The 26,178-nt window shown below is 45.4% G+C and overlaps 4 protein-coding genes, 1 long non-coding RNA gene and 1 pseudogene across 10 annotated transcripts; 4 read left to right on the top strand and 2 right to left on the bottom strand.

The window, feature by feature from the left end:
- Window positions 1-1,237: 1,237 nt before the first annotated feature.
- atcayb (ATCAY kinesin light chain interacting caytaxin b) lies at window positions 1,238-7,451 on the bottom strand. Of its 4 annotated transcripts, none has more exons than XM_029131901.3 (13): window positions 7,150-7,451; window positions 5,511-5,615; window positions 4,758-4,795; window positions 4,474-4,680; window positions 4,240-4,398; window positions 4,065-4,167; window positions 3,786-3,917; window positions 3,611-3,697; window positions 3,409-3,507; window positions 3,243-3,278; window positions 3,130-3,168; window positions 2,977-3,023; window positions 1,238-1,870 (listed from the first exon to the last, which is right to left on the bottom strand). In XM_029131901.3, exons 2-12 carry the CDS (start codon window positions 5,585-5,587, stop codon window positions 2,984-2,986), a joined length of 1,017 nt encoding a protein of 338 aa, XP_028987734.1. In that variant the 5' UTR covers window positions 5,588-5,615; window positions 7,150-7,451; the 3' UTR covers window positions 1,238-1,870; window positions 2,977-2,983. The 4 variants fall into 4 exon arrangements, with proteins under 4 accessions (XP_028987734.1, XP_028987738.1, XP_028987736.1 ...); XM_029131905.3 differs by lacking the exon at window positions 7,150-7,451 and adding an exon at window positions 6,797-7,029; XM_029131903.3 differs by lacking the exon at window positions 7,150-7,451 and adding an exon at window positions 6,801-7,029.
- LOC114844490 (uncharacterized) lies at window positions 1,749-5,376 on the top strand. Of its 3 annotated transcripts, none has more exons than XR_008693045.1 (3): window positions 1,749-1,886; window positions 3,382-3,660; window positions 3,807-5,376. It is a non-coding gene; the product is annotated as an uncharacterized LOC114844490 (long non-coding RNA). The 3 variants fall into 3 exon arrangements; XR_008693046.1 differs by adding an exon at window positions 1,986-2,035 and having other exon boundaries at window positions 1,787-1,886; window positions 3,382-5,376; XR_005896894.2 differs by having other exon boundaries at window positions 3,382-5,376.
- Window positions 7,452-7,713: 262 nt separating the features above from the next.
- Window positions 7,714-11,023, bottom strand: LOC114844486 (excitatory amino acid transporter 1-like; annotated as a pseudogene).
- A 157-nt stretch (window positions 11,024-11,180) lies between these two features.
- cplx4c (complexin 4c) lies at window positions 11,181-13,175 on the top strand. The gene is made up of 3 exons (XM_029132606.3): window positions 11,181-11,481; window positions 12,688-12,775; window positions 12,852-13,175. The coding sequence occupies exons 1-3, from the start codon at window positions 11,321-11,323 to the stop codon at window positions 13,068-13,070; spliced, it is 468 nt and encodes a 155-aa protein (XP_028988439.1). The 5' UTR covers window positions 11,181-11,320; the 3' UTR covers window positions 13,071-13,175.
- Window positions 13,176-16,049: 2,874 nt separating this feature from the next.
- On the top strand, window positions 16,050-20,231 carry LOC114844624 (retinal homeobox protein Rx2-like). Its single transcript, XM_029132135.3, has 4 exons — window positions 16,050-16,237; window positions 16,556-17,037; window positions 17,939-18,195; window positions 18,279-20,231. Exons 2-4 carry the CDS (start codon window positions 16,755-16,757, stop codon window positions 18,720-18,722), a joined length of 984 nt encoding a protein of 327 aa, XP_028987968.1. The 5' UTR covers window positions 16,050-16,237; window positions 16,556-16,754; the 3' UTR covers window positions 18,723-20,231.
- Window positions 20,232-22,640: 2,409 nt separating this feature from the next.
- Window positions 22,641-25,894, top strand: calr3b (calreticulin 3b). The gene is made up of 9 exons (XM_029132640.3): window positions 22,641-22,812; window positions 23,199-23,300; window positions 23,401-23,604; window positions 23,691-23,785; window positions 23,869-24,078; window positions 24,226-24,339; window positions 24,442-24,585; window positions 24,667-24,759; window positions 24,871-25,894. Exons 1-9 carry the CDS (start codon window positions 22,716-22,718, stop codon window positions 25,078-25,080), a joined length of 1,269 nt encoding a protein of 422 aa, XP_028988473.1. The 5' UTR covers window positions 22,641-22,715; the 3' UTR covers window positions 25,081-25,894.
- Window positions 25,895-26,178: the final 284 nt, after the last annotated feature.

The raw sequence follows: 26,178 nt of genomic DNA, 5'->3' as shown, positions 1-26,178 counted from the left end.
CTTTGAGCCTCAGCCAGTAGCACGTGGTCTCATATTCAGGGCTTTGGGCTTCATTGACTTTACAGACAAGAGAAACATTGTGTGGTGACAAGATTACTTTGAATTGAAATAATCTTTTGCAATTGTTTGCACTTAAAGAACCTAACTTTGCATTGTGGTGAATACTTGAGCTTCACATTGCAGACGCTGCACCACATGGTCTGACATGTAAAGCATGTGCTGCACATACTTTTCACCTCTGACACTTGTAGGAGAGACACACCCGTACTTCAACTGCATTTTGATGAATTTTTGCCACCAAAGAAAAAATGTGTTGGTTGATGCCGTTTCTCTGGAGACATCAAAGATGTTATAGGTTTTTAAACCACTATGATATACATCAATATATTAATATTGCTTTCAACGACAAATTATTAATGTAACATCATCACTGTTTCACCTGGTTTTACTGTGTCTCCTCTCTAGACTCCATCCTACTCTCTAAATTAATCCACCTTAACCTAACAAGAAGATTTTACAATTCATTAAATTATTCACTTAAATACCTAATGTCTTATTTGAATTATACAGTACATCTCAGGCAAAAGCAGAAAATCATCTTTATCCAATTATAAAAAAACATTTCCAGTAAAATCAGACATTCCCAACATAAAACATGTAAACCTTGTGTTAGTGCTACATTAGCCGCTAAGCTAGCAAGCTATGTCGGCTAACGCTCTCTGACTTTATTAACCACTTTATTAAGCCTGTAACAAAGCTGTTGAACCTGGACTTTATTTTTGTAAGTAACAACAGTTTTAATCTGTTTTAAACTAGTCCCATTATATTATTAAATAGAAAACATTTTGTTAAGTTTGTCAATCCTCTAATGAAACTGGTTTGTTTATAGTTTGTTTTTTCTCCTACAGACAAATCCATCCAAAATAGGTTCACTAGCAATAAGTGATTATATAAATTATTACACATTTTATATATATAAAAAAAACCCCTAACTGACTTTGAGCTGCCATCAAAGCAATGTCACTTTAACTGCAAATGACCCCTGTGAAGAACAGATGACACAGTCAGATGACACAGAACATCATGACTCGCCAGCACACTCACAAATAAGAATTGTACCCGTTAATGACTTTAATAATAGAGGGAATAAAAAGGTCATAACATAAGCTGTAATAAACATGGGGTGTCTTGTTGATGATGAAATGATCTGTTCTGTAGCAAACGTTTACAGCAGGTGTCGTTTTTGTAGTAGATTTATTTTCTTACAAACATTAAATGGCACATTTACTTCTCATAAATAACACTTTTACCAATAATCTCGCTTTAAATATATTTAATCTGTAACAATATTTACTTTCCTACTTGTAAAAGTACTTTTTAAAACGGGTCGCGCTAATGACATGAAAAGTCATGCAACAGCAACAGGAGGGATGTGGACCAGCATGCTGGCTGCATATCAGAAAACCCCACAACTGCAACACACTTGCATAAGTAACACCTACTGTAGGTCTAAGAGGGTCAACATTGCACATCATGTTTTGGTAGACGGCCATAAAACAAACAATGAATGATCTGTGCAAACCACTTTTTTTAAAAACATATCTACAACTATGTACACGGAATTTCCAGCCTGGAGGATGAAGAAGAGTTCATACGTTGTCCTCTATTGTATGTATTGTATGTAGCAGAAGTCATGCATAACGTGACATGCAGGCAGCACATGTTACAGCTCATGATGCTTCGATGACACTGAATACATGGTAAATGATGGTTTTGCATCTAACAGGTCCAGTCGGGAGTTTCAGTCCTGTGCTGCAAACGTGTGACGACGGCTCCCGTCGTAACGAGGAGTCACTCTTCAAAAACAGCTCTGCAATGAAAATACAGTAAGTTCAAATGTTTTCTCACCTTTATTCTGAAATAATCAAGTAACGTGTGAATCTCCACCAGTACAAGCTTTTTCTTATGGTCTATAACTTTGGCAGGGTGTCAGGAGACACACACATGTGAACTGAATCGTCTTGACACAGATCAGGTTTGCCTATTTATTTTTCTCCTGCTTCCTCCGCTAGCATTTGGTTAGAAGACGGTGCCCGTGTCCATTCCTGGGATGCTGGCCAGTCCTCTGGCCCATCGTTTCTTTGATATATGGAGGCTCATGCTAACGGTTAGAACAGCACCGGGGGGGAACCGGGTTCTAAAATAAGCCCAACCCGCCCCAACCTGCTGCAGCGGGTATTTCTGTGCAGTGCAGATCAATTTGCCAGACCGCGGCCATACGAGCCATCAAAAATAGAATCGATTGGTTGGTCTGGACGCGCTTAAAGACATGAGCAGCTGTGCTTTATGTAACAGGAAGGCACGGAGGGAACATGATGTTGGGGAACCGTTTAACGTTTCACAGACTTAAACAGAGGCTGGATTTGAAGAACTGAAACATGACTTGGCAAATGTGAACAGGAGCCGGTCTCGATGAGCGACACTAATAGCACAGCAGTTCATTCTGTGCTCAGTCACAGAAATCAGACACAGGCATTTGGTTTGAAATGACTCTTTGTTCCTGGACATTTAGAGGGACCAGTGTTGTGATTCATGGTTAAAACAGGCTCAGACATGTCACTGAGAAACACTCAACCCCTTGGATCACTCACTCATATTATTGCCCCTTGCATAGAGATGTTTCTCATCAGTGTAAAGCATTAATTGGAATATTAATGCACAGTATTATTTTTCAGGTCAGAGTCATGGTATCGGATCTCAGCTCTCCCTTCCTCAGAGACCGGACCCTTTGGACCCGTGTCCAGGGGTCCAGGTTGGCAGGCAACTGTCCAGCATTCTGATGATTTACTGTAAAACCCATGGTTGGGGGACTTAAATGGTTCCGCCCGTGTCACAGATTAGTTACAGTGGACTGACATTACAAACCGGGTTTGGATCTAGTGCATGGAAAGTTGCTCAAATCGGTGGAACCGTTACCTTAAGGTCAGATGTCACGGCCAACGTCCGCTAGCATTGACTTTGGCCTGGAAGTGAAAGATTAGAGTTAGGGCAACAACAAACATGTGTCAAAGTCAAGTTTTGGACAAAAGAAATTTGTTCAGTGGTTCAGTTTTTGTCAGATGAGCTCACCTTTCTTTAGACAATGTTGAGCTGGTCTGTTGCTCCATTCTGCAAGTAAGTAGGAATAGTATTTATGCAGTAGTACTGTTTACTGCACAGTCCACTGAATGTAAGAATGTTACCTTTCTTTTTGTGCTTTTATCTTGTCGTCATCGTACCTTTAAGGAGGAGAATAAAGAGACTCTGGTATTTATGTGACATCATCTTCTTTAACATTCATCAGGGTTTCATTGCTGAACACAGCGTGCTGTGTCTCCACAGCGCCCCCTGGTGGCCCAGAGTACTCACTGCAGCACACACTCGGGGATCTGCACGTGCTCCATGGGGATGAGCTGGCTCAGCTCCTCCAGCGTGTGAACGTAGCGGATCTTATCCATGAACTTCACACTGCGGAGAACGAGCAGCGACAGGCAGTGAGTGGCAGAACGTGCTCCTGGAGGAGCCCCTGCTCCTGGTTCGGCCCTTTCCCCTGTTTTTCATGGATGCTCACCTGATGAAAGGCCGGGAGATGGCGAGAACAGTCCGGATAAACCACGTTGGGTGAGCGATAATGAGACACTTCAGGTTCTTCCTAAGCCTGCGTGAGACATTCAGATACTGTAGTACAGAATATATTTATATCAGTATAAATGTGCCTTTCGTTCTGATTCATTGGCCCGTCTTACTTCCTGTCAATCATCTGGTAGCATCTCTTCAGCCAGCCGATGCCGGGCATCTTCCTGCGAGGAGTGGCTCCATTCAGGTAAATGATCATGTAGTCCTCTGCCACCAGCAGCTCCAGGCTGCTCACAACGTAGCTGAAGACGGAGCCGAGCAAGTTCAGATCAAAGCAACACAGCAACACAGGACTGAAGCACCTTATTCTCCGTCCATAGAAAATCTATGCCCATTTACCAGTATAAAAAGTCAAGCTAAGTTTGCATGGATGGAATCAGGGTGCTCACAGGAAAAGGTTCTCCATGATGTAGGTGTAGTCCTCACAGCTGCTGTCAGGAAGGTAGCAGGCTGCGAACACGATGATGGCGTTCAGGCCCTCGCCGTAATAACCTGAGAGACGACCACATCATCGATCACATCATTCTGTGTGGACGTGCTGCGTGAGACGTTCCCACCGCTCACCTCCGTGCGTCACCACCCGGAGGAACGGCCGGATGACCTGCATGTCGATGCGCTGCTCCTGGTCGCCGATGACCACCGTCCTCCACAGGCGGCCGCTCGAGTCCCTCTCCTCCTCGCCGTCGCCCGGGAGACGCTTGGCGCTGGCGACGGGCGTGTCATCTGTCGCACGGGGACAAACGCTGACGCCCGCTGCCCGTTTTCACCCGACGCGGCGCGGGTTTGTGTGTGTCTGACCTTCCCACTCCAGTTCGTTGCCGTTGTTGATGAACTCCAGCGAGTCCGTCTCGTCGGGCGTTTCCATGTCGTCCACGTTGATGTCCAGGTCGTCGGACAGCACGGAGCCCTCGCTCTGGTCCAGGGACAGGTTCATGTCGGGGGCGACCAGGGTGCGGCGCTTGTTCTGGCTCAGGGCCTCGCCCACGTTGAGGCTGCTGGGCGGATCTGGAAGGACGCAGACAGACGCTCAGACAGAATCTTCAGCCAGAACCAGGATTGAAGCCTGGGCTGATCTCACTCACTGTTCCTGTTATCAGTAAAACCATCCTCTGGCAGAGGCCTGCAAGAAATACACATATGGAATTATAGCAACACAACAGCACAATGATGAATGATGAATATTGTGAAACATCCCAGAATCTGTAGTTCATAAACTGTGGAGGTTTTAATAGTTGCTGCTGCAGCAGCACACAAGCACTCAGACACATTAAACTGTACAAGTGTGGGCAAGTTGATGGCGCCTGTGGATAATCACTGTTATTATGCCGCCAGCAGCTTAACAGGTGAGAGGGAATGAGCGTAAATGCTTTTACACAGGCTGCAGGTTCCAGTGGGTAATAATAAAGCGTAACACTCAGACCAAATCTCTTATTACTCTGTAATAACGTGGCTCCATTTTTTTTTACGTAGCTTTCCTTTAAAATGCTGCTCAATAAAAAAATCCTGTGCTGTGAAAACACATTGTGTTGAATAAAATGTTTCCTGGGCCCATTATTCACAAAGAAGCTCTTCTTACATTTGAGAACTGACACGACGTGTCAACCTCTTCACGTAACACACACACACACACACACACACACACACACACACACACACACACACACACACACACACACACACACACACACACACACACACACACACACACACACACACAAGCAACGAACACACCTGCTGCCCTTTAACTTTAAAGCACACACAACTGACTGTCCTGCTTCTCAAATCCTGTGTACAAGTCAGATAAGCTACACACACACACACACACACACACACACCTGGGGAAGTCTTCATCCTGCCACTCGTCCTTCACCTCCATGCTGTCCATGCGTAGCGTGGCCTCGGCTGTACCCATCCTCCCCCTGAGGACGGGCTCCAGCTGCCTGTGGTCCACACACACACACACACACACACACACACACACACACACACACACACACACACACACACACACACACACACACACACACACAAAGCCATTTTTATTGGTCGGACACCAAATCTTAGAACCCACAGGGCTTAGCGCTGTATAAACGGGGAGCTCCACCCTTTAGCTCAAGGTGTGGAGTCTGAAAGGTGAAGCTGTCGATCAGACAGGGTGGGACCCCACCCAGCTGCATTGTGGGTAATGAAGGTGATGCTGCTTTGTTTTAGTTCAGTCCCACACTCTCTCTGGAGGACGTGATAAAAATAAAACAGCATTACTCACGCAGGCCCTCGGGGAGAAACAAATCATATGACCGGCCACAGTAGAAAGTGGCTGAGCATCCGCAGATAAATCACATTTAAAACGATGGCAGTAGAAGCTCCGCTCTTGCTCTTAGGCAGAGGTCATCCACGCAGACAGGGCCGTGTCCTTGTGTCGCCGCGTCTCAGTTCAAGTTCACGCTCAAACAGACGCTAATACGGTGCATTTGTCCATTGGGACGGCACTGATCCGCTGTAGCGGGACACAGCAGAACCCGCACAGAGAGGCCGTGAATGTGGGCTAAAAGGCCGAGGCCCTGGGGCGCTGCTGGTGCTGGTGCTGGTGCTGATGCTGATGCTGCGTCCTAATGGAAGTCTACAGGACGGAGAGGAGCGCTCGGGTGCCAGACTCCAGCGCTCGACCGTCTAAATCACAGAAAATGCTTTTTTCCAGGACCTGGCTGCTCATAAAAAACAGCAAACTGACTGATGGAGACAGAATGATGCTGCAGCAACACGTGCCTGGCGGGGATTTGGCTCCACATGCGTCATTCCCTCAACCAGATCCACAGCGACAGATGCAAGACTCAGGTGTTGAACTAATCGCTTTGAACTTCATGCTTTGAAATACAAAAGCAAATAAATAAATATAGCTGTCTCGAATTGAATTTCACAATCTGTAACCAACCACTTGTGGCCTGAAGATGAGCAGAGCTGAGGCCTTTGAAGCTCATGACAAACTAATAAACATGAACATGAGTCAATACATTATATAAATGAATTCACTGTGTCCATTAAATAAAATGAATGAAATGATGAAGGATTCATGGACAAACTAGCAGCTGTTCCATCACGTCCGCTGTCATTGGTCACGTACTCACTCACGTGCACTTGCTCCTGTAAAGCCTCAGACGCAGGTCTTCCTCCGTCTCTACCTGAGCAGAACGAGGCTCATCGCTGTTTACATGTGGACCTGGGCTGTTTGGATCCTGGAGGACGGGGGCGAAAGCGCGTCTCTCGTCCCTTCATTCCCCTCCGTCGCTCACTCCGTCACATGCTGGGTTTGAACAAAGCCTAATCCTGCTCTTCCTCCTGTTTACTTCTCCTTTGCCCCCCCCCACACACACACCCACCCAGCGCTAACGTCCCCACCCCAGGCTCTAATCCTGCTGTGCTGATGTCACCGTATGGGAACCGCGCTCTAAAGGTTATGTAATCACACCTGCCTACCTTCTCCTTGACGCTCTTTGCTGCTCGGACTCGGGATCAGCTGTTTCTCTTCTCCTCACGTTCGGCCCATTTCACAGTCACAGTCTTATGTGTGTTGATGCTGCGAGCTGGAAAAGATGGATGGTCCCGCTTCGGCGCTGTTCCCTGGCAACAGCATCTTCCTCCCTCACACACTCTCGCTCACTGTTTCTCACCGCCTCGTTTAAGCTCCCTCGCTGTTGATATAATCCCTCCTCTGCATCAGCTCCCCTCCTTTTGCTCCCGCTCGCTGGCTGTGATGCTCGGTCCTCCCCCGCCTCCCTCCCTCTCGCCTCACAGCTGCACTGAGCTCTGGGTGATGTCAGTAAAGACAGGATGCGCTCTCTCTGACACTGAGCTCAACGCCCAGTGGGCCCACTTTCCCATTCTTCTCCAGCCATTGGCTGCTTGGTAGAAAGTCTATTTTGGCCATGTCACCGTTTCTATTAATAACACAAGTGAAATACTGGAAAATGGTTCTTGTTCCTAAAAGCATTGGTTTGCACACAAATGAAGCACAGTTGAATTTAGAGCAATTACCTTCAGAGGAAACTACAGCATGATTTCTTTATTATTGATTTCATGAATACGTTAAAATATATCAGTGTGTTCTGTTTACATGAAAAATGTGTTTATCTAAGACAATACAGGTGAGAAAATCACATTTTCTTACAGTAGTAAACTATACAATTATTGCAGATGAAATACAGCCAGTCACGTTTCTGTATAAGCTCATCCCCTCGACTAGTATTAAATATTAAACAGTCCTATATGTATTTACCTCTTATGGAACTGGGTCATTACATAATCTTTTTTTCTTTATTTCCAACATCTTGCCACAAGATGGTGATAGAGAGTTTCCCACGCTTGATATTGTGGAAAGTCCAGAGAGTTTTAAGAAAAAATCAACCAGAAGTATTGATGTTTATTAAACATTTAGATATTAGTATTATTTTTACCAATTAAAAACCCCTCACTGTAAAGAATGTGATAAGTCTGTTAAGCCTTTACTCATTTTCATTTGAAATGAGTAATTATATGATATAATAATCATATAATGAAACTCTGCAGACATGTGCATAATTAACCAACAAAAACCAAAAACGTTCATAAATAGGTTATTTAGCGCCACAGATGCTGTTGGAGCTACAATCTCTCCTCCACAGCGTCGTCTGCAGGACCGGCGCCCTGCAGCTCGCGTCTGGACAGGTGATGCACGACGCCGACGCCGATGCAGTCGCCCAGCACGTTGGTGGCCGTCCTCACGCGGTCCCTGACACAAAAGCCCTTCACGTGACTGGAGCGGGACAAAACACGTGCCCTGTGGGACGACGGCGACTTACAGGATCCAGTCCACGATCATGAGCAGCGATATGTCTTCGGTCGGCAGCCCCACGGACGACAGCACGATCAGCATGGACACCATGCCAGCCTGCGGGATGCCGGCGGCGCCAGTGCTCGCAGCCGTGACCACCAGACTGGAGGAGGACCGGCAGCTTGAGTTGGGCATCTTTTAATGAGGGCAGCTCTAACGAGGAGACGCGTTCCTGCGGTACCTGAGGAGGATGATCTGACCCACGTTGAGCTCAATGCCGTTCAGCTGAGCTATGAACAGAGCGGCCACGGCCTCGTAGAGGGCGCCGCCGTCCATGTTCATGGTGGCGCCAACGGGAAGCATGAAGCGGGTCACCTGCTTGTCCATGCTGTGGTTCTCCTCCATGCAGTGGAGGCTCACAGGGAGCGTGGCGGAGCTGTGAAGCAGTGACAGTCAGCGATGCCCCGGCGTTTAACGCTTAATGTTTAACCTCGGCGGCCGCGCCGACCTCGACGACGTCCCGAAGGCGGTGGCGAGGGCCTGGAGCACGCCGCCCATGAACCTGTAGGGATTCCTCCGCGTGACCACGAAGTAGATGAGGGGCAGCGTGAGCAGGCTGTGGATGGCCAGGCCGGCGAGCACCGTGGCCGTGTACATGGCCACGTCCCGACCCAGCTCCCCGGCGTCCGCCATCTTCACGACCTGCCCCGCCAGCAGGAAGAGGATTCCCAGCGGGCAGTACCTGCGAGAGGCAGTTTACTGGTGCAATGAGCAGGGTCACAAAGCACAGGGGCAACGAGGGCATTGCATTGTGCAACGGAGCTGGGAATTTATTAGGTACAGCCTGATTCAGCCTTTACAGTCTTATTTCTTTATAGAGTGGCTTTATTTTATTGGATCAGTCCGTACAGGCGTTCTTATGAAACCCGTCGTAAACCTGACGTGAGCGGGTCACGTTTCTGGCCGCATGCTCACCACATGACCACGTTCACCAGCCTCATGATGGCCGAGTTCAGGCACTCGAAGAAGTCCCTGAGAGGCTTCCCTTCGGCCTCCATGCCGCCCAGGACGAGGCCAAAGGCCACGGAGAAGACCATCAGACCGAAGTAATTGACTCCGTCCGCGGTGCCCGGCATCGGGACTGTGGCACAGCAACAACAACACAACAACAAAAACAACCGTTGTACTGTATGTACGAAGTGCTGAGGGAGCAGCTTCACAGTCAGTCTAAGGAGGGAAAGAGATTCTCACTGAGCTCCGTGGTTGTGTTGTTGCTACCAGGATGCATCCCTGTGGAAACCTTCTCAGAGTAAACTGTTTGATACTGGAAAGCAAAGGAAAAGATATGAAAGTCTGTACAAATCACACAACTTCAGTGACAGACGCACATCGTACCTTCTTCAAACAAGCTTCAACCAGATTGGACGGGAACATGTTCCTGCAAAACCACAGTCACCAGTTAGATGCTGCCGCCACAGCTCCGGCGGATTTCACCGCTCTCACGTGTTGCACCTGATCAGGTCCAGGAAGGAGTCCACGTTCTGCACAGAAGCCGCCGCGTCGCCGGCCGCGCCGAGGAGTTTCTGAAGGAGCTTCCGGGCCGGATGGAGACAGCCAAGCCGACGCCGGTGAACGCCGCCACCACGGTGGTGGCCATGTAGTAGCTGAAGGCCCTCAGCCCCACTTTGCCGTTAGACCTTCTGTCTAGTGTGGCCATGCCTGTGAACACGTGGAGGCACAATAATCCAGGGTTAATGTGTACATTTTAATGTTGGTGACATAAGTCTGTCAGGCTCATAACACGTGTTTATAAGTCTGGCAAAACGTGCAGCAGCCGTTTATTGACCTGCTGTGTTGACGGGCGTCAGGTCCGTTTACTGATTGACTGAAATGAAATCTCAGAATGTGCCGCAATGGAGCCGCTGACCTGTGATCACGCTGGAGACGATGAGCGGCAGCACCAGCATCTGCAGGACCCTCATCAGCAGCTCGCCGGGGAAGGCCACGTACGTCACGTACGCGGCCGGAAGCTTGGCGAAGCGCAGCGCGAAGCCCAGGCCGATTCCTGAGAGCAGCAAACAGAGGTCAGGATCCAAAACAGCAGCAGAGCGAATGCACGGAGAAGCAAAATGTATGAGAAGCGCTCACCCAGCGCTACCGTGAGCAACGTGAGGAGGAGAAAAGCGTTCCTCTTCAGAAAAGACACCACGTTACGTGAGCGACGAGCTGACTTTGTGCCTGAGTCCAGCTGAGGCAGCTCAGTGCAAGTGGGTGGCTTCTTGTCCATGATGACTCCTCAAAAGCTAAACCGGCAGCAAACGAATGCAGCAGTTTTACAATCGAGTCTTTAACAATTTCTAAAGAAACATTCAGTTTAGAAAACAGACTTTAAAAGTGAGACTTTCTCGGAGACACAGACCTCGGCAGATTCTCCCGGACCTGTTGTGTGACTGAGAGCCAGCAGCACAGTGAGGGCAGCGCAGCCTGTGGGAGCGCCCAGTCAGCTTCCTCTTGGCTGATTGACAGGCTCTCCTCTGGGTGGGGCAACGGGAAGTCAGGATCGCAGCCACTGATGGAGACCTGGCTCAGGTGGGTTCAGCTGATGGGGATCTGCAGGCTGTGAGTGGGGCTGTGGCCTGTAGGCGGCCAATTATGAGCTAAGCTCTTTAAAGGTTTTACTCCAGCCTCAAGTTATGAATCCAGTGTAATCATCTCCCCTCGCAGACGCCAAGGCTTCAATTTGGAGAGTTTGCGTAGTGATAATTTACAGATTTTCGTGATCGTCTCCCGCTCGCGCCTCCAGAGTCCGTGGAGCTGAACATCTGTGCGAGGAGGTCCATGGCTTTTCTCATGAATCAGGTGCTGGGCGATAAGCTGAGGAGTTTTAGCGGAGGCGGCGAGGAGCGCAGCACGGCGGCGGAGGGGAAGGAGACGGCTGCATGCAGGGGCATGACCAGGGAGGAGTGTGAGGAGTACCAGAGGCAGCTGGTGGAGGAGAAGTAGGTGGACGCTCACTGTTTGTGACCGCACGGACGCCCTGCCGGAAAATGTGGAGTCAGGGCATCGCGCGTTAGGAGGATAAACAGCTGATAAACAGCAGAGGACGCGCTGTGGAGCAGCAAACAGCAAATAAAGTGCTCCGTGGAAGCCATTTCCACATCACCGAACAAATTATTAGCGAAATTAATATACGGCTGCATCATAAAAAAAGAATATGAGCTACATGTGCATTAAGCATGGATGAGCAGGTGTGATTAGTATTATGCAATGTTCTGTAAATACTACAGAAAGCTTTCAGCTATAATCAACACAGGGGTCATAAATGTTTTATGGCTGTACCATATTTTCTTATTTAAAAACAATAAGCACTGCTGTTATTGATTAATGAATCGTTGTTCCCCCTCTATGTTTCTAGGTTCTAATGTCACTTGGTCACTCTTGTATCTTCATTCTTCAGCTAATGTTGCGTTCACGCGCTCCAACACAGGCTCCTTTCACACCTACGTGCGTGGAAGGAAACAACATGGAAGGTGTGCAGTCAGACACCAGGCACCTGCAGATCTGAGCCAAGCGGCAGCTCTCAGTGCTGCTAATCTTATTAGAACAGAGTCAGGACCCGTGCAGACCACCCTTAAATACAAGCTAGAAGCAGAGGTGACAGAGGAAGAGCTCACAGCGACACGGGCCTGAAGCCACGTGCTGGCTTTATCGCTAATTCACAATATATTATAATAAAACTGCCTGTAATAATGATATCAATGCAGAGAACAGCGGTGGAAGTTAAAGTTGGACGCGTCGGAGCGGTGCAGCCTGAGCCGCTGACGTCTCTTAACGGGATTAATAAGCTAATGTTTCATAGCACGTTCCCACAGACTCTGATTAAGCCGTAGGTGCGAACTGTTTTCGCTTGCTAACAACATTACTGTAATGTGGTTATGCTGCTGATGGGCGGACACTGTTCCAAGGAACGCTTGACTCTCCGCCACCTGCCTCCTTCGCCGCCCTTCAACCTTTTAATTCGCTCACCGTCTGCTGGTTGGACGCACCTGCCCGTTGGAGACGGGAGGGATTCAATGACACAGATCAGAGCCTTCAGGAATCGCCCTCATTCCTGCTGGAACGGTTCATTCTCTGCATGTTTCTGTGTGGTTTGTAATAAAGAGGCTCCTCTGCAGAAATGACACATAATGGTGTGTGCTGTGCAGGATCCAGCGAGACAAGGACTTTGCCACGCGAAAGGCTGAGAGGGCAAATCTACGAGTGGCGCTAAGAGACAAGTATCGACTCCCAGATGTAAGTGTTCATGAGTCGATGGTTCCCAGTAAAAGGAGTCCGTGTCGATCACAGCTTCGGCGTGTTGGTTTTGCAGAGCGCTCAGGACAGCGCGACCGTCCAAATGGCCGGAGACGACGTGGACCTGCCCGAGGACCTCGCCAAGATGGTGGATGAAGACGAGGAGGAGGAGGAGGCCAGCCAGTCGCTCCTGACGGCGCTCCAGAGCGTGGACGTGGACGCGCTGAAGGCCAAAGCGCAGGCGGCGGCCGCAGAGGTGAAGCAGGCGGCGGAGGAGAAGTGCGGCCTCATGTAGGAGGAGGTTCTGCTGCTGTCCATCAAATACAGACTGGCCCGTCCAGAGCATCCACCAGCTAATGTAACTGTAAATGCCTGTTTAAATGTTTGAATAAAGCCTTTAACCGAAATAAAACGTGTTTTTTGTCAGCTCAACAGGTTAAATGGGTCTTAACTATACTGTAGGTCAATAGGTCTTAATCTGGATGAGTTGAGGGGGCGGATAAACCGTTTGTGACAAACTAAAAGATTAAGATAAAAGACCTACATTTATGTTTCTTACCTAATGGAAGTTGTATGTACTGTAAGTGAAGTACAATCAGGTCAGTGGGTCAAAATACAGCACATTCCACAACTACAGCGCTAAACAGGTTTCCTCCTGCTCTTTGTTTAATAGACATTATGGGACAGGTTGAGGTGCAATTTAAGAAGAACCTCATACTCAACCATCGTCCCTGTTACTTCACAAACCAGACTTACATGAAATGGCTCATCTTATGATAAAGTATAATATTGTATAATATTGTACAGTTTCAATACTCCTGCAACTTTTTTTTTAACCAATCGTCCACTTATTCTACCAATCAACCTGTCGTAGCAGAGCCGTGCGTCCAAACGCCACGGCCTCAGCTTCTCCTTCACATTTCAGCCTGAGCTCATCACATGAGCGGCCTCAGCGTTTTACCCTCCCTTTCCATCATCTCCCTGTCATTCTCCTGCTGCTCACCATCCCCCTTTCCCCCTATAAGCTGACACAGCGCCTTTAAACATTAGCCGCTTTCTTCCTAATAGGATCCATGGGCTTAAATTGTCATCTGATAAAACTAAGGAGCTTGATAGCTATACTGTACCCTCTTAACCAATTTGTACTCAATTAGGATAATGGGAAAACAAGCAAAGAGGGACAGCTTTAATATAATAATGTGATAAAAATGATTATCAATTTCTCAAGCTTATGGCCTATGAGCCTGGTATTAGCTTAACTAACAAGTATGAGACTTTTTAGGTAACGGTAAACCTTCGCCAAAAACAAACCACATCATCAATATTTAGAAAATTTTAATGTGTTCAAGACCATTCTCCATCATCGCTGGCTCAGTGTTTTCATGTGTAGATGCGCAAATATAAATATAATGTGAATGTGTTTTCTTTTTTTATCAATAATATTTATTCAAACATGTAAAAGCAGTTTACCAACACATAATTTCACACATATGAAAGAAAATACTAATCAGCTTTTAATTTACCCAGTACATAGTAGTTCCTCTTATCTAGTCCTACCTCATGACATCACATTTCAATCATTGGTTGTCTTCATATTGATTCATGTTTTACATGTTCATGTCAGGTTTGTACTGTACTAACTGCTGATACTAGCCCCTAAGGATCCCCTGCTAATTTGATTTTAGAAAGAACGGAGGAACAACCTGTTCATATTTGACCAGAGGACAATGTGATGCACACGTTTAACATGATGCACTTTTAACATGATGCACGTTTAACATGATGCACACACTTCTGGCAGCCACAAGTAATGAGCTCTGCAGTCTGCGCTTTCTTGGAAAAGCCACGACAACTAGGAAAAGTTGCTCAGCCAAAGCCACTTACCCACAGCCGTTCTGCTGGTAGAAAGCATTGGCAGCGCAGCCTGCTGTTGCCAGATGGCTTTAAACTCGTTAGCATTTCAGATTCCTCAGCTGTTTAGCATGTGTCAGTCATGGAAGCAAGTGTGAAGATTCTGGGCATCTACCTGAATCCAAGATGTGCGTGCGTTGATGACGAATCCTTGGTCAGGTCTCTCGAACATCATCTGTATTTCAGTTCTGCAACAGGTGCTACGAACAAATTTTTAAATATTAATATTATTATTATTAGAAGGAGTTTGTGCTTAGTTGAGGCTTCAGGCTTGTTGAAACGTGTGTGTTTAATTTTCTTCACACTGGACATAAACAAATTTTTTAATTTACAAATTTCACAGACAAAAATGATACTTTCGTCATCAAATGTTTATGTTGGATTTAATATCTGGCTCACAAAAAAATCCTAAATATATCTGCAGTGAGGAGGAGTGAGGTCAGAGGAAATCTCTGGTTAAGTCCTCAGCCTCATTAAGGGTAGGGTTGATCTCTGCAACACCTACTGTAGCTGCAGCTTTGGCTCTGCCAGCTGGCAAAGAGAAACCTGTAGGCTGAAATGTACACAGAGCCCCCGACCCACCAGTTCTGAGAAGAGGCACAACGCGAACCGGTCCAACAGCTCATGTTCTGTACAATGTCCGTGTTTGCACCAGTTATCAATATGACTGTACGTAAATCCTTTCCAGGGCTGCGCTCAGCGTTTAACGAGTATTATCCACTAGTTGATTATGTTGATCAATGAGGCTGAAGTGAGGATTTATCCATTACGGCTTTGCTTTAACACTTTAAAATCTTTGCTGTCTGTTTTCCTGCCTCATAATTTCATCTAGGTTTATTATCATTATTATTTTAGCATTAGTTGTTTACTAACATTTACTCTGTATGCGTAAACATACGCCCTTAAATAAAAACACACCTTTCATTGACTTTGGCGACAAACTGTGTAATCTAATCTAAAATGATTTATCTTTTGTTATTGGAGTCTGAGCAAAGTTCAAAATCACTCTTACAAAAACTTAAACGCAACAGTTTCTGAACACAAGTCTTTACAATGTGGAGCCGTTCCAGTTAAAAGTCTGCCTGTGTCTTTTCTCCCTTACGTTTCCCCTAATGAAGGGATTAGCGAAAACTCTCTGTACAAGCCATTATCTTGCAGACAATAGATTTTCTGAAAGAAAGTTTTGTGGAGGCATTATTAGCAATGGCCTCCCTCTGTGGTCTGAATGCAGGACACATTTGGAGCAATTACTTGACCAGAAAACAACTGTCAGTCATTCTTAAAGGGGAACGATCCCAATTAATAAAGCTCTTCTACCCTTTGGTTTTACTACCATTACCCTGCGGGCTGTGGTGTCCTGTGTGGTTAAGGAGAGTTTTGTCAGGACAGAAAGACATTACATGTGCTTGCTCACTTGTGTGCGAGGGATTTGGAGGGCTTAACGGGGAGTAACAAGTGCCTACACTGAATATTGTCAGTGTCATTAGTCTACTTATGGACTACAGAGGCACCATGTGCTTAGCGGAGCCTGTGAGAGGAAACTGAAGCAAGGTAAGAACACTTACTGACTTACTTACTTACAAAATGTTAAGTGGGAAATTGAATCTTATAAGCTGTATAAATATATTTTTATTTATTTCATAAATATAAAAATTTTAGAACAGAATAATCGTGCACTGATTCTTCAGACTTACTTTAGAATCTGAAAAAAATAGCCCCTTAGTTTACAACAAATGAGCGTTTCTGATCATAATTAGCAGTTGTGATAAGTATCATTGTTTTTGAAGAAAAATGTGCCGCTTGCGAAAACAGATTGACTGAAATTAAGGAAATACTTACGTTTCTTTTCTTTTCTGTCATTGTTTTCAGGCAAAGATGTGAGTTTTCTGTTTGTTTGCGAAACCAACACATTCAGCCTCAGTGACCTGATACTTGAATGATTCAACACTTTGCTCCTCTGCATGTAAAACATAAACATACAGAATCTGCCTTTTCTCAGTTGATATTAGGAAGTTTTAGATTTTTATTTTTTCCACTAAGAACGACCACATAGTCTCCAGAGGCGCGGATGCATTTGTCAATGGATACTCTAGGAATAGTGGATGAAAGCTGCCTTGACAACTATGACATGGCCAAAGGCTCCGGGTCAAGTGGCGGCGGCAGAGTCCACAGTATCGACGTCATACTGGGATTCACTAAGGACCAGGACTCGTTGCTGCACTCGATAGGAGACGAGGCCGGTCACAAAGTCAGCGAGCAGAACCCCCAGGGCGCCGAGAAGCACGTCCCGTCAGACCCCTATGGGCACCTTCCAGATCTGGGCGACAGCTCCCAGCATTCGTCCTACCACGGTGAGTTTGGCCAAAATGAGCCAAAATGAGGGGTTTCATCTCATTTCATCTGACCAACTTAGAATACTTCCACAGGGGACACAGTATGATGTATACGTAGCACTTAGCAAAGCGTGCCTGGCTGCAAATAACCAGCTCCAGTCAGTTTTAACAGAGGGTGATAGATAGGTCTGAGTCAGACTAGGTTCAATTCTGAACCTTGAGTCATGTTATGGATGCTTCCAGATGTGGCTCACACACACCTGCTGCACTGCTGGGCTTCAGCGTGTCACGCTGACCTACTAAAAGGCCACAGCTCAGCACAGAGCTTTGGACAATGGCAGCGATGCTCGGCACGAGTCACGGGCTTGGCTGCAGCGCACACATGGCCAACTTGCTCTACATCCATTTCTTGGAAGAAACAATCTTCACAATCTGGCCCATGACTGTTTACTTGGGCAGAAGCCAACTAAAGTCCTCGTTAGATTAGACTCGCAGGTTTAACAGGTAGCATCTGTTACTATGGGATTATTTCCAGGGACGAATTCAGTGAAAGATGAGTTCAACCCCTGGGGTTCAGAGTCGCTCAGCAGCGATGAACCATCAGCCATTAAGCTGTTTTATCACGATGGGAGGAGATTTCACTTTCTGAAAGAGCCGTGTTCTAAATGGAGCATTTTCTTCCAGAAGTTTATTTTGATTTAAAAGATTGTTGGCCGATGATTTGCTCTCTATGACTTCACGACTCTTATTGCTACAGTTCTGTTTTGCCTGCATGTCTTCAGCTTTGCCAACTAAATGAGACTTGATACTAAGCAGATTCCTCACCTGTTACTCAGTACAGATGTTGAAATGACCAACAGGGGGTCCAGTCTTACTTTAGTGTGGTCAGTGAGTCTGAAGTGTCCTCTCCCCGTGTTAGACTCCGACCTCTTCTCCGGTGACAAGTGTGACGGAGAAATAAGTGACCTGCAAAAGGACCTCAACACTGGTGAGGTCTCTCCAGACGCCATGAAGGACGAGGAGCACACGAAAAAGAAGCACCGACGCAACCGCACCACCTTCACCACCTATCAGCTTCACGAGCTGGAGCGGGCCTTCGAGAAGTCCCACTACCCGGACGTCTACAGCCGCGAGGAGCTGGCCATGAAGGTCAACCTGCCTGAGGTCCGGGTTCAGGTAAAGACCAGACGCCATCACGCGTTGAACGCGGCGTTTGCCAGGATACGGCGAGAACAACGGCCGTGTGTTCTTCTGTCCAGGTGTGGTTCCAGAACCGAAGGGCAAAGTGGAGACGCCAGGAGAAGATGGACACCAGCACCATGAAGCTCCACGACTCGCCCATGCTGTCCTTCAACCGCCCGCCCATGCCGCCCAGCGTGGGGCCCGTGGCCAACCCCATGCCCCTGGACCCCTGGCTGACCTCGCCCATCTCCAGCGCCACGCCCATGCACAGCATCCCCGGGTTCATGGGCTCGCCGCAGGGCCTGCAGCCCGCCTACCCGGGCCACAGCTTCCTCAGCGCCGCACCCGGCATGGTGCAGGTGCAGGGCATGCAGCCCATGGGCCCAACTCCCTACCAGTGCCCGCCCAGCTTCAACGACAAGTACCCCATGGAGGACGACCGGAGCTCCAGCATCGCCGCGCTCAGGATGAAGGCCAAAGAGCACATTCAATCCATGGACAAAACCTGGCAGCACATGTAACTGGAGCCGCCGCGGACGGGCTGATGACCCGGACATGTTTACAAACCGCTCGCTGCCGCGTGCATCAGCGAGGAGTTCGCGTGACACAAGAGGAATTTGAAATGATACAATTTTTTTTTCTAACAGTGCGATTTATTTTGAAGGAACATTTTTTTATTGCCCCGTGGAAGATGGAGCAACCGTCCTTCAAAATGGTCGGGAGCAGCGTCGACGTGAATGTAATGATTTTGTATTTTCTATCCAACCATCAGCCACAGCAGAACCGCCTGCTAGTTCGAGCTGTGAGGAACCACCATGTGAAACATTTACTGCTGGCCGTGATCCACAGGTGTCAGAACCGTCACGCGTTGAACGCGGCTACTGACCCGGTCCACCACCATGCTAACATCGCTAACGTTGTAGCTAAGCTAGTACACTGTATGTGAGGGCGTCAGTGTAGCAGTGGAAATATTAAAATTTATACAAATGCGAAACTGAGAAAATCATGAAATATTTGCTCAAATGCTGTCTTATCATTTTCTTTCAACTCATTCTGCTTGACTGTGGAGGTGTTTTAGCTCTTGCTGTTGCTATTTTGGGGTAAAATCTGAAACTACCATTAATTTGACAGGGTGCTTTTTATTTAGATCATTAAAATTGGCCTTTTGGGCAGCGTTGAGTCCTGGTGGGGGAGGTCATCGGAAGTCACAGAGAGTAATCTGGCTCAGAGGCTAATTTAAACAGACAAGCATACCTCTTAACACCTAATTACTGATTTTAAAGCGATTAACCTCAGATTCTCAGCCACAGACAGAATGCCCTCAGATGCCCCTGAAACCCCTGATTAACTCTGCCCCTCCCCACAAACCTCCCCATTTAAATGATTTGTAATTTACAAATGCAGATCTGTACAGTTTAATGGTGGCCGCTCTTCATTAATCTTCATCCTATCTTGTAATGGCTGCCTCTAATGGCGCTGTTGACACAATATTCACTTAAGTCAGGCGGACTTAGCGCGGGGAAAGTTAACGGCCTCTGGCAGCTTCTCTTGCTGCTTGAAAATAGCCGTTTTATGTAACGGCTGGATCATAGAGAGGAGGTGACGTAGCGGCGGGTCATGAGGTCGCGCTGATGGAGGAGACGTTCGTAACGCATGTGCATTCGATATGTTTGTAATGAAATGAGGAGGGGGCTGAAAGGACGGGGTCACGTTTGACTAACATGATTCTGTGGCTCTGAAAAATATATTTCTCTGTTTTGTAGGAACTCTGCTTTAATTCTACTTTTACAAGGAGATGACTAATATTTTGGTCACTATATTTAATATGAATAAACCATATTATTATATATTGTGCTGCAATAAAACTGAGTTGCTGTGTTGGACTGAAGTAGAGTGTATGGGTGTAATGATGCATAAGGAAGTGGGATCAAGAGGCCTTTAGAAACTGCAGCATTCATAGTATTGTTACCAAGCGTCAACTAAGAAGCCAAAGACATAAACAGGTTGTTTTACTCAAATAAAACATTTATACGTGACTTTGTAGCATTTTTTTACATATGCATGACGTTACAGTAGTGCTGTGTGGGCGTTGTTTTTCCATCCTGGCCTCTATTTGTGGGGCACCCATATGACTTAGTGGCCTTAATGAGCGCTGCCGTACAATAGGCCGCGCAGGCTGTGACGGAGGGAGCCGGCCTGGTGGAGGCCTGTTGTGTTCGCCCAGGCCCGTGGAGCCCTGCCAGGCCGTTAGGCAGATGAAGCTCCACTCCATCAGGCCCGACCGGGGGTGTCAGGAGGCCTCGCTTGCAAGGCTGCAGAGACCACTAATTGCCCTCCAGCAGACTGTGTGGCTTAACCCACTTTATTTTTGGACCGGGCTTTCTATAGACGTTTATGTTGTGTGTAAACACAAAGCATTATCCAGCAGACAACCTAAACCTAAAATCTATTATTTTGTGCATATATATCTATATACAGTATAGATATATAGAAATAGAACATCATACACATGGTAAATTTAATTATTATTATAGAAACACTAAGTGCTTAATATCCATGTCATACCTCAGATATTTGGCACCAAACCTTTGTCAGAAAGACTGAATAAATCTTTGCCTGAGATGACTATTCAGAATTAATAATTAATTACACACATTATTATGTTATTTTGCTTGGCTAAGCATGACCTCTGCTGGGGCCCGGGCTCTAGTTAACAGGCTGACTAGCAGGACACGCTCAATGGTGGAAATAATAAGGGAAAGGAGCGGAATTAATTGGGTTTGATTAAGAACACTTTTCAAAGGGACACCATTCTCCCCTCTTGACATCATTGTTGATCACTCAGGGTTTGGGGGTTTGATGGCTGGCGCCAGTTACTTGTCTTCACCCCAGCGTTCACTCTGAGGAAAAAAAAGCCTCAGCATATTACCAACAGCTGATTCTTAAAGCAAAATAGACATGGAGACATGAGCATGTATATTTGTAAAACAGAGATTTTTCTCAGGTAACAAATACTTTTTCCAGCAGATAAGTGCCAGAAAATATTTTCTTCTTCTATTTTTTTATTTATAAGTTATAAAGGTCATATAATGTATGGACATCACCTCAGAAATAAAAATACATTCAGGTCAAACAAGGATCGAGGAGCAACAATTAATCATAAGCGATCTGGGATTGACCCACTGTCCCTCCTTTCTGACCTGGCCTCAAGTCATCTTGGTTCAAGCCTTAAGTATTATATAACTTTTCCATGTCCTCTTTGGGTTCACGCGCAGCTCAATACTATCACGACCTGAAGTTTGGGTGTTGAGACAAGAAAAAAATAGTTAAATACAGGAAAAAGAGGGAGGTTTGATCTAGAGGATTACTAAGACATTTAGGGTTAATACACATGATTCCAGGCTTCATCCCAAGATGAACTCATAAGAGGTGTCAGATAGAAATACACACAGATAATCACACATATCTTGTTATGAAGGTCACAAAACATCCCAACAGGATATTTGGACCACGATCAGCAATCAAGGTCTGAATAACAAGGCAGCAGGTCAAAAAAGAGGAGGTCAGACTTCAGGACAAGGGTCAGGTTCAAAGAGAGGTCTGAGATCCGGGTTCAACCTTGCTTCAGCGTAGTTATTATCAAAAGGATGGAGAGTGGCTTCTACAATAAAGTGCCACAGTGTGGCCCCAGTGAAGAGATCAGAGACCTGCTTAAGGAAAAAACACAGGTGATGCCGATCACTGGTGGTCAGCATGAATTGAAACTGAGAGTTATTAAAAAGTATGAATAGGACTCATGAAAAGGAATCAATTTAAATTTAACCAGTTTTATTTCTCCAGAACATTTAGCTTATTTATTTACATTAAAATATTATAAAGAGTGTTATAAATAATTTAAAATATTATAAATAGTGCGTGGCTGGGCTTGTTTTTGTGAATGACAAAGTAAAAACAGTTGTATTTCTACGTTTGATATTTGGCGCCCTCTGCTGGTAGATTCATATACTGACATTAAATGTATTACTGTAACCACAGTTTAGACCTCGAACCACGTGACTGCGCGAAGGCAACCTAGCTAGTAGGCATTTATGTTTAAATATAAAAGATTATAAATTTACTATACAAATTTCGTGCAACGAGTAATTTACGTTACTTCTTGTATTTCGTGTCAAACAATAGTAAAACAAACAATAGTAATATACAGTGTTGGTGACATAATGACCAACAGGTGTAAAACTCGCGCGAGCTGGCAACCAGCAGCCGAGAACAACCTTCGGCTATCTCCGTACATGTCGAAGTGTCCCTTCGTGGCTACTGACCACCGATCCTGGATCAGCCAACGGGTACGCCGTGTGTTTCGTGGTGCACTCTGATTGGTCCAGCCACACCACCGTGTTCTCCAATGGCAGGCAGACATCTGTTCGCTTGAGCGACTCTAAAATATTCCCTTCCCGTCTGCGAGCGCTATTGACTGGTCAGCACGAGCGATCGCCGTATTGCAAACTTCATCCGAGATGGGGAAAATGCAGGTTTTGGGTGTAGTTGCAGTGATATTAGCAGTCTACTGTGTAAATGCAAAGATTTATTTTCGGGAGGAGTTTCTGGACGGTGGTAAGCTTTCCATGCACATTTTCAATATTAGAACTCTAGAACTATTAGAACGCCAGCCATGAGGTATCGGTTTTTCGTAAAATCTCTACCTGTTAACGAAATGTTTTCTTTTTCAGTCCATAATTTTGTAAATAGGATCTCGCTGGTAACTTTAAATTAATTGATTGTTAGCTAACTTTACCAAGGCCCCAGTGCTAGCAAACGTAGCTAGCTTAATACACTTACCAGGGACTTCCCAATCGCGGCCCTCACATTCTAATACAACTGTTTTCAACGAATTACAGTCATATTTCGTAACACTAATGTTCCGTTAGGCACTTGGGTCGATTTCTGCCGTCCAAGGGTTAATTAATCCTCAGCAAACTTACTGATCGTTTTGTGCTCAGATGAATGGAGAAGTCGCTGGGTGAACTCCAAACACAAGTCTGACTATGGAGAGTGGAAACTAACGGCTGGCAACTTCTATGGAGATGCTGACAAGGACAAGGGTGAATGTTTCTGACATCACATGCATTGTTTTACAAAAAGCAAACTTCTGATGATGCCATGTTCACAATTCCCATAAAATTCCTTCATGTGCACTTTTAGGTTTGCAGACGAGCCAGGACGCTCGCTTCTATGCCACCTCTGCCCGCTTCGACCCGTTCAGCAATGAGGGCAAACCACTGGTCATTCAGTTCACAGTGAAGCATGAACAAAAGATTGATTGTGGTGGTGGCTATGTAAAGGTCTTCCCTTCTGACTTGGATCAGACCGATATGCATGGAGAGTCCTCGTACTACGTTATGTTTGGTTAGTGATGTTCATGACAAATTAACGATTCAGTTACAAGGTAGCAGGCTTTAGAACAGCTATTAATTGCATTTTTTTATGTCTAGGCCCTGATATCTGTGGCTACAGCACCAAGAAGGTTCACGTCATCTTCAACTACAAGGGCAAGAATCATCTCATCAAGAAAGAAATAAAATGCAAGGTATTTTTTTTTTTTTAATAAATACGATTAATACATACGAGAAAGACATGGATGCATTAATCCAACTGGACCATTTCTTCTAGGATGATGAGCTGAGCCACTTGTACACACTCATCCTGAATCCAGATCAGACCTATGAGGTGAAAATTGACAACGAGAAGGTAGAATCTGGCAGTCTGGAGGATGACTGGGACTTCCTCCCCCCTAAGAAAATTAAGGACCCTGAAGCAAAGAAGCCAGAGGACTGGGATGACCGTGCTAAGATTGATGATGCTGATGACACTAAGCCTGAGGTAATTAAACCAAATTACAAAATTAATACAGCAAATCCCTTACTTCAGTTATTTGATTACCTAGTGAAAAGATCTACCACTGCAGCTGTTGTTAGGTCTATGAAACATGTGTCTTACATTTGTCATTCACATGACATTATTTTATAGGACTGGGACAAACCTGAAAACATTCCAGACCCTGATGCTAAAAAGCCAGAGGATTGGGATGAGGATATGGATGGAGAGTGGGAGCCACCCATGATTCCCAACCCAGAATATAAGGTAGTGGGGAAATACGATACTCGTGGCTGGAGCTAATCCTTTACGTGGTATCATTTAATTTAGTAAACCCTTACATTCTCTCTCCTGCCTTCTGCATCACAGGGAGAATGGAAACCCAAACAAATTGACAACCCCGACTACAAAGGAGTGTGGGTGCATCCTGAGATTGACAATCCTGAATACAGCGCTGATCCGAACATCTACAAGTTTGATAAAATTGGTGTTCTAGGCCTTGATCTCTGGCAGGTAAGAAACTTTTCCAATAGCAAAGTTATTATCTTAGTACTGGAAAGACTTTAATGGAATGTTTGTTACTGTTTGCCTCAGGTAAAATCTGGAACCATCTTTGACAACTTCCTGATAACAGATGACATCAAGGAAGCAGAAGACATTGGAAAAGAGACATGGGGTGTGACAAAGGTATGCCAGATCACAGTTGTGTCGTGATGTGTAAAACAAACACACAATCAAAAGACTACAGTATTTTTAGATACACAAACATTTCTTGATTTAAATAAACACTTCCTACAGGAACCAGAGAAGAAAATGAAACAGGAGCAAGATGAAGTGAAACGAAAAGAGGAGGAGGAGAAGAGTAAAGAACAAGACGCTGAAGCTGAGGATGATGATGAACATTTGGATGAGGAGGCGGAAGAAGAAGATGAGGATGAAACGAATGATTTAGAGGATGCACTTTCAGAAATGGATGATGAGGAAGCAAAGGCTAAAGATGAGCTTTGAGGAGGTGTAGAAACTGTCCTGTAATTCCCAGGGGTACTGTGGCTGCTGTGCATCCTTTGCCTGATATCTGGAAACAATTTAGCTTGGTTTTTTGAGAGGGGCAAATGTAGCGAATGGGGGCTGGTTCGAGTTAGTGAACTTTGTCTTTCGTTTTGTTATTCATGTTACCTTGTTGACCCAAATGCGAAGCTGATTCTAAAGTCTTCAACAAATAGCAAAGTTTGTTCGTCAGTTTTAATAACTACATAAGGAGGCATTGACATATAATGTTTTCTTGATTTTCTGACTCTGCATATCTTTATTCGGGGATATTCCTGCACAGTTGCTCACGTGCTTGACTGTTTTCATTTTTGACCTCAAACTGTGCCATCTGCAGAGAACGATTAGCCATTCAGATTTTAAGCATCGTTAATCAAGGGGTAACTTCTGTTTCAGTCTAGTGGAAAAAAAACGTGTGCATAACTTAAGATAATACAAAGATAATAAGGGATAAATGTCAAAGTTAAATAAAGCCTGTAATGTAAATTATTTTGATTATGTCTTTGGCACTGAATTTATTGTCTATTCTCACTGAGACAATAAGATGTTAAGACATAAATGAATTATCTAATGCACATGAAATTGTTCTTTTTAAAAAAAATTTCCTTGACAATGGTATAATTCAAAAAATTCAACATGTCTTTACATGCATTACATGCTGAATACCTGAAGAAATTTCTAATGATTGTCTAGTTTGACTCATGACTTCATCAAGGCAGAATATTGGACAGAATGTTATTGATACCAAAGTTTTTATTAAAAGATTATAATGTGACTGGTCCTGTGTGTAGTTTAAATATGGCTTCACAAAATTCTTACTTTAATAGATCAGTTTATGCTTAATGAATTAGGTTTAGTCAATTTCTTGACAGTAGTTTTCTTTACATAAAACATAAAAAGACAAATTACATTAACTAAGTAGTGCACACATGGTAATGGTACTATGTTGTCAAAAGTCTAACTAATCACAGTGAAGCTTGGGATTAACATATGGTTTTCAAATGTTCAATTATAGTGTCATACCATTAAATAATGAATGCTGATGTAGATCTTATCAAA

Source organism: Betta splendens, chromosome 17 (assembly GCF_900634795.4).
Source record: "Betta splendens chromosome 17, fBetSpl5.4, whole genome shotgun sequence".
Taxonomy (NCBI): Eukaryota; Metazoa; Chordata; class Actinopteri; order Anabantiformes; family Osphronemidae; genus Betta; species Betta splendens.
The sequence above is the reverse complement of the archived record's forward strand: the minus strand, read 5'-3'. Positions and strand labels throughout refer to the sequence as shown.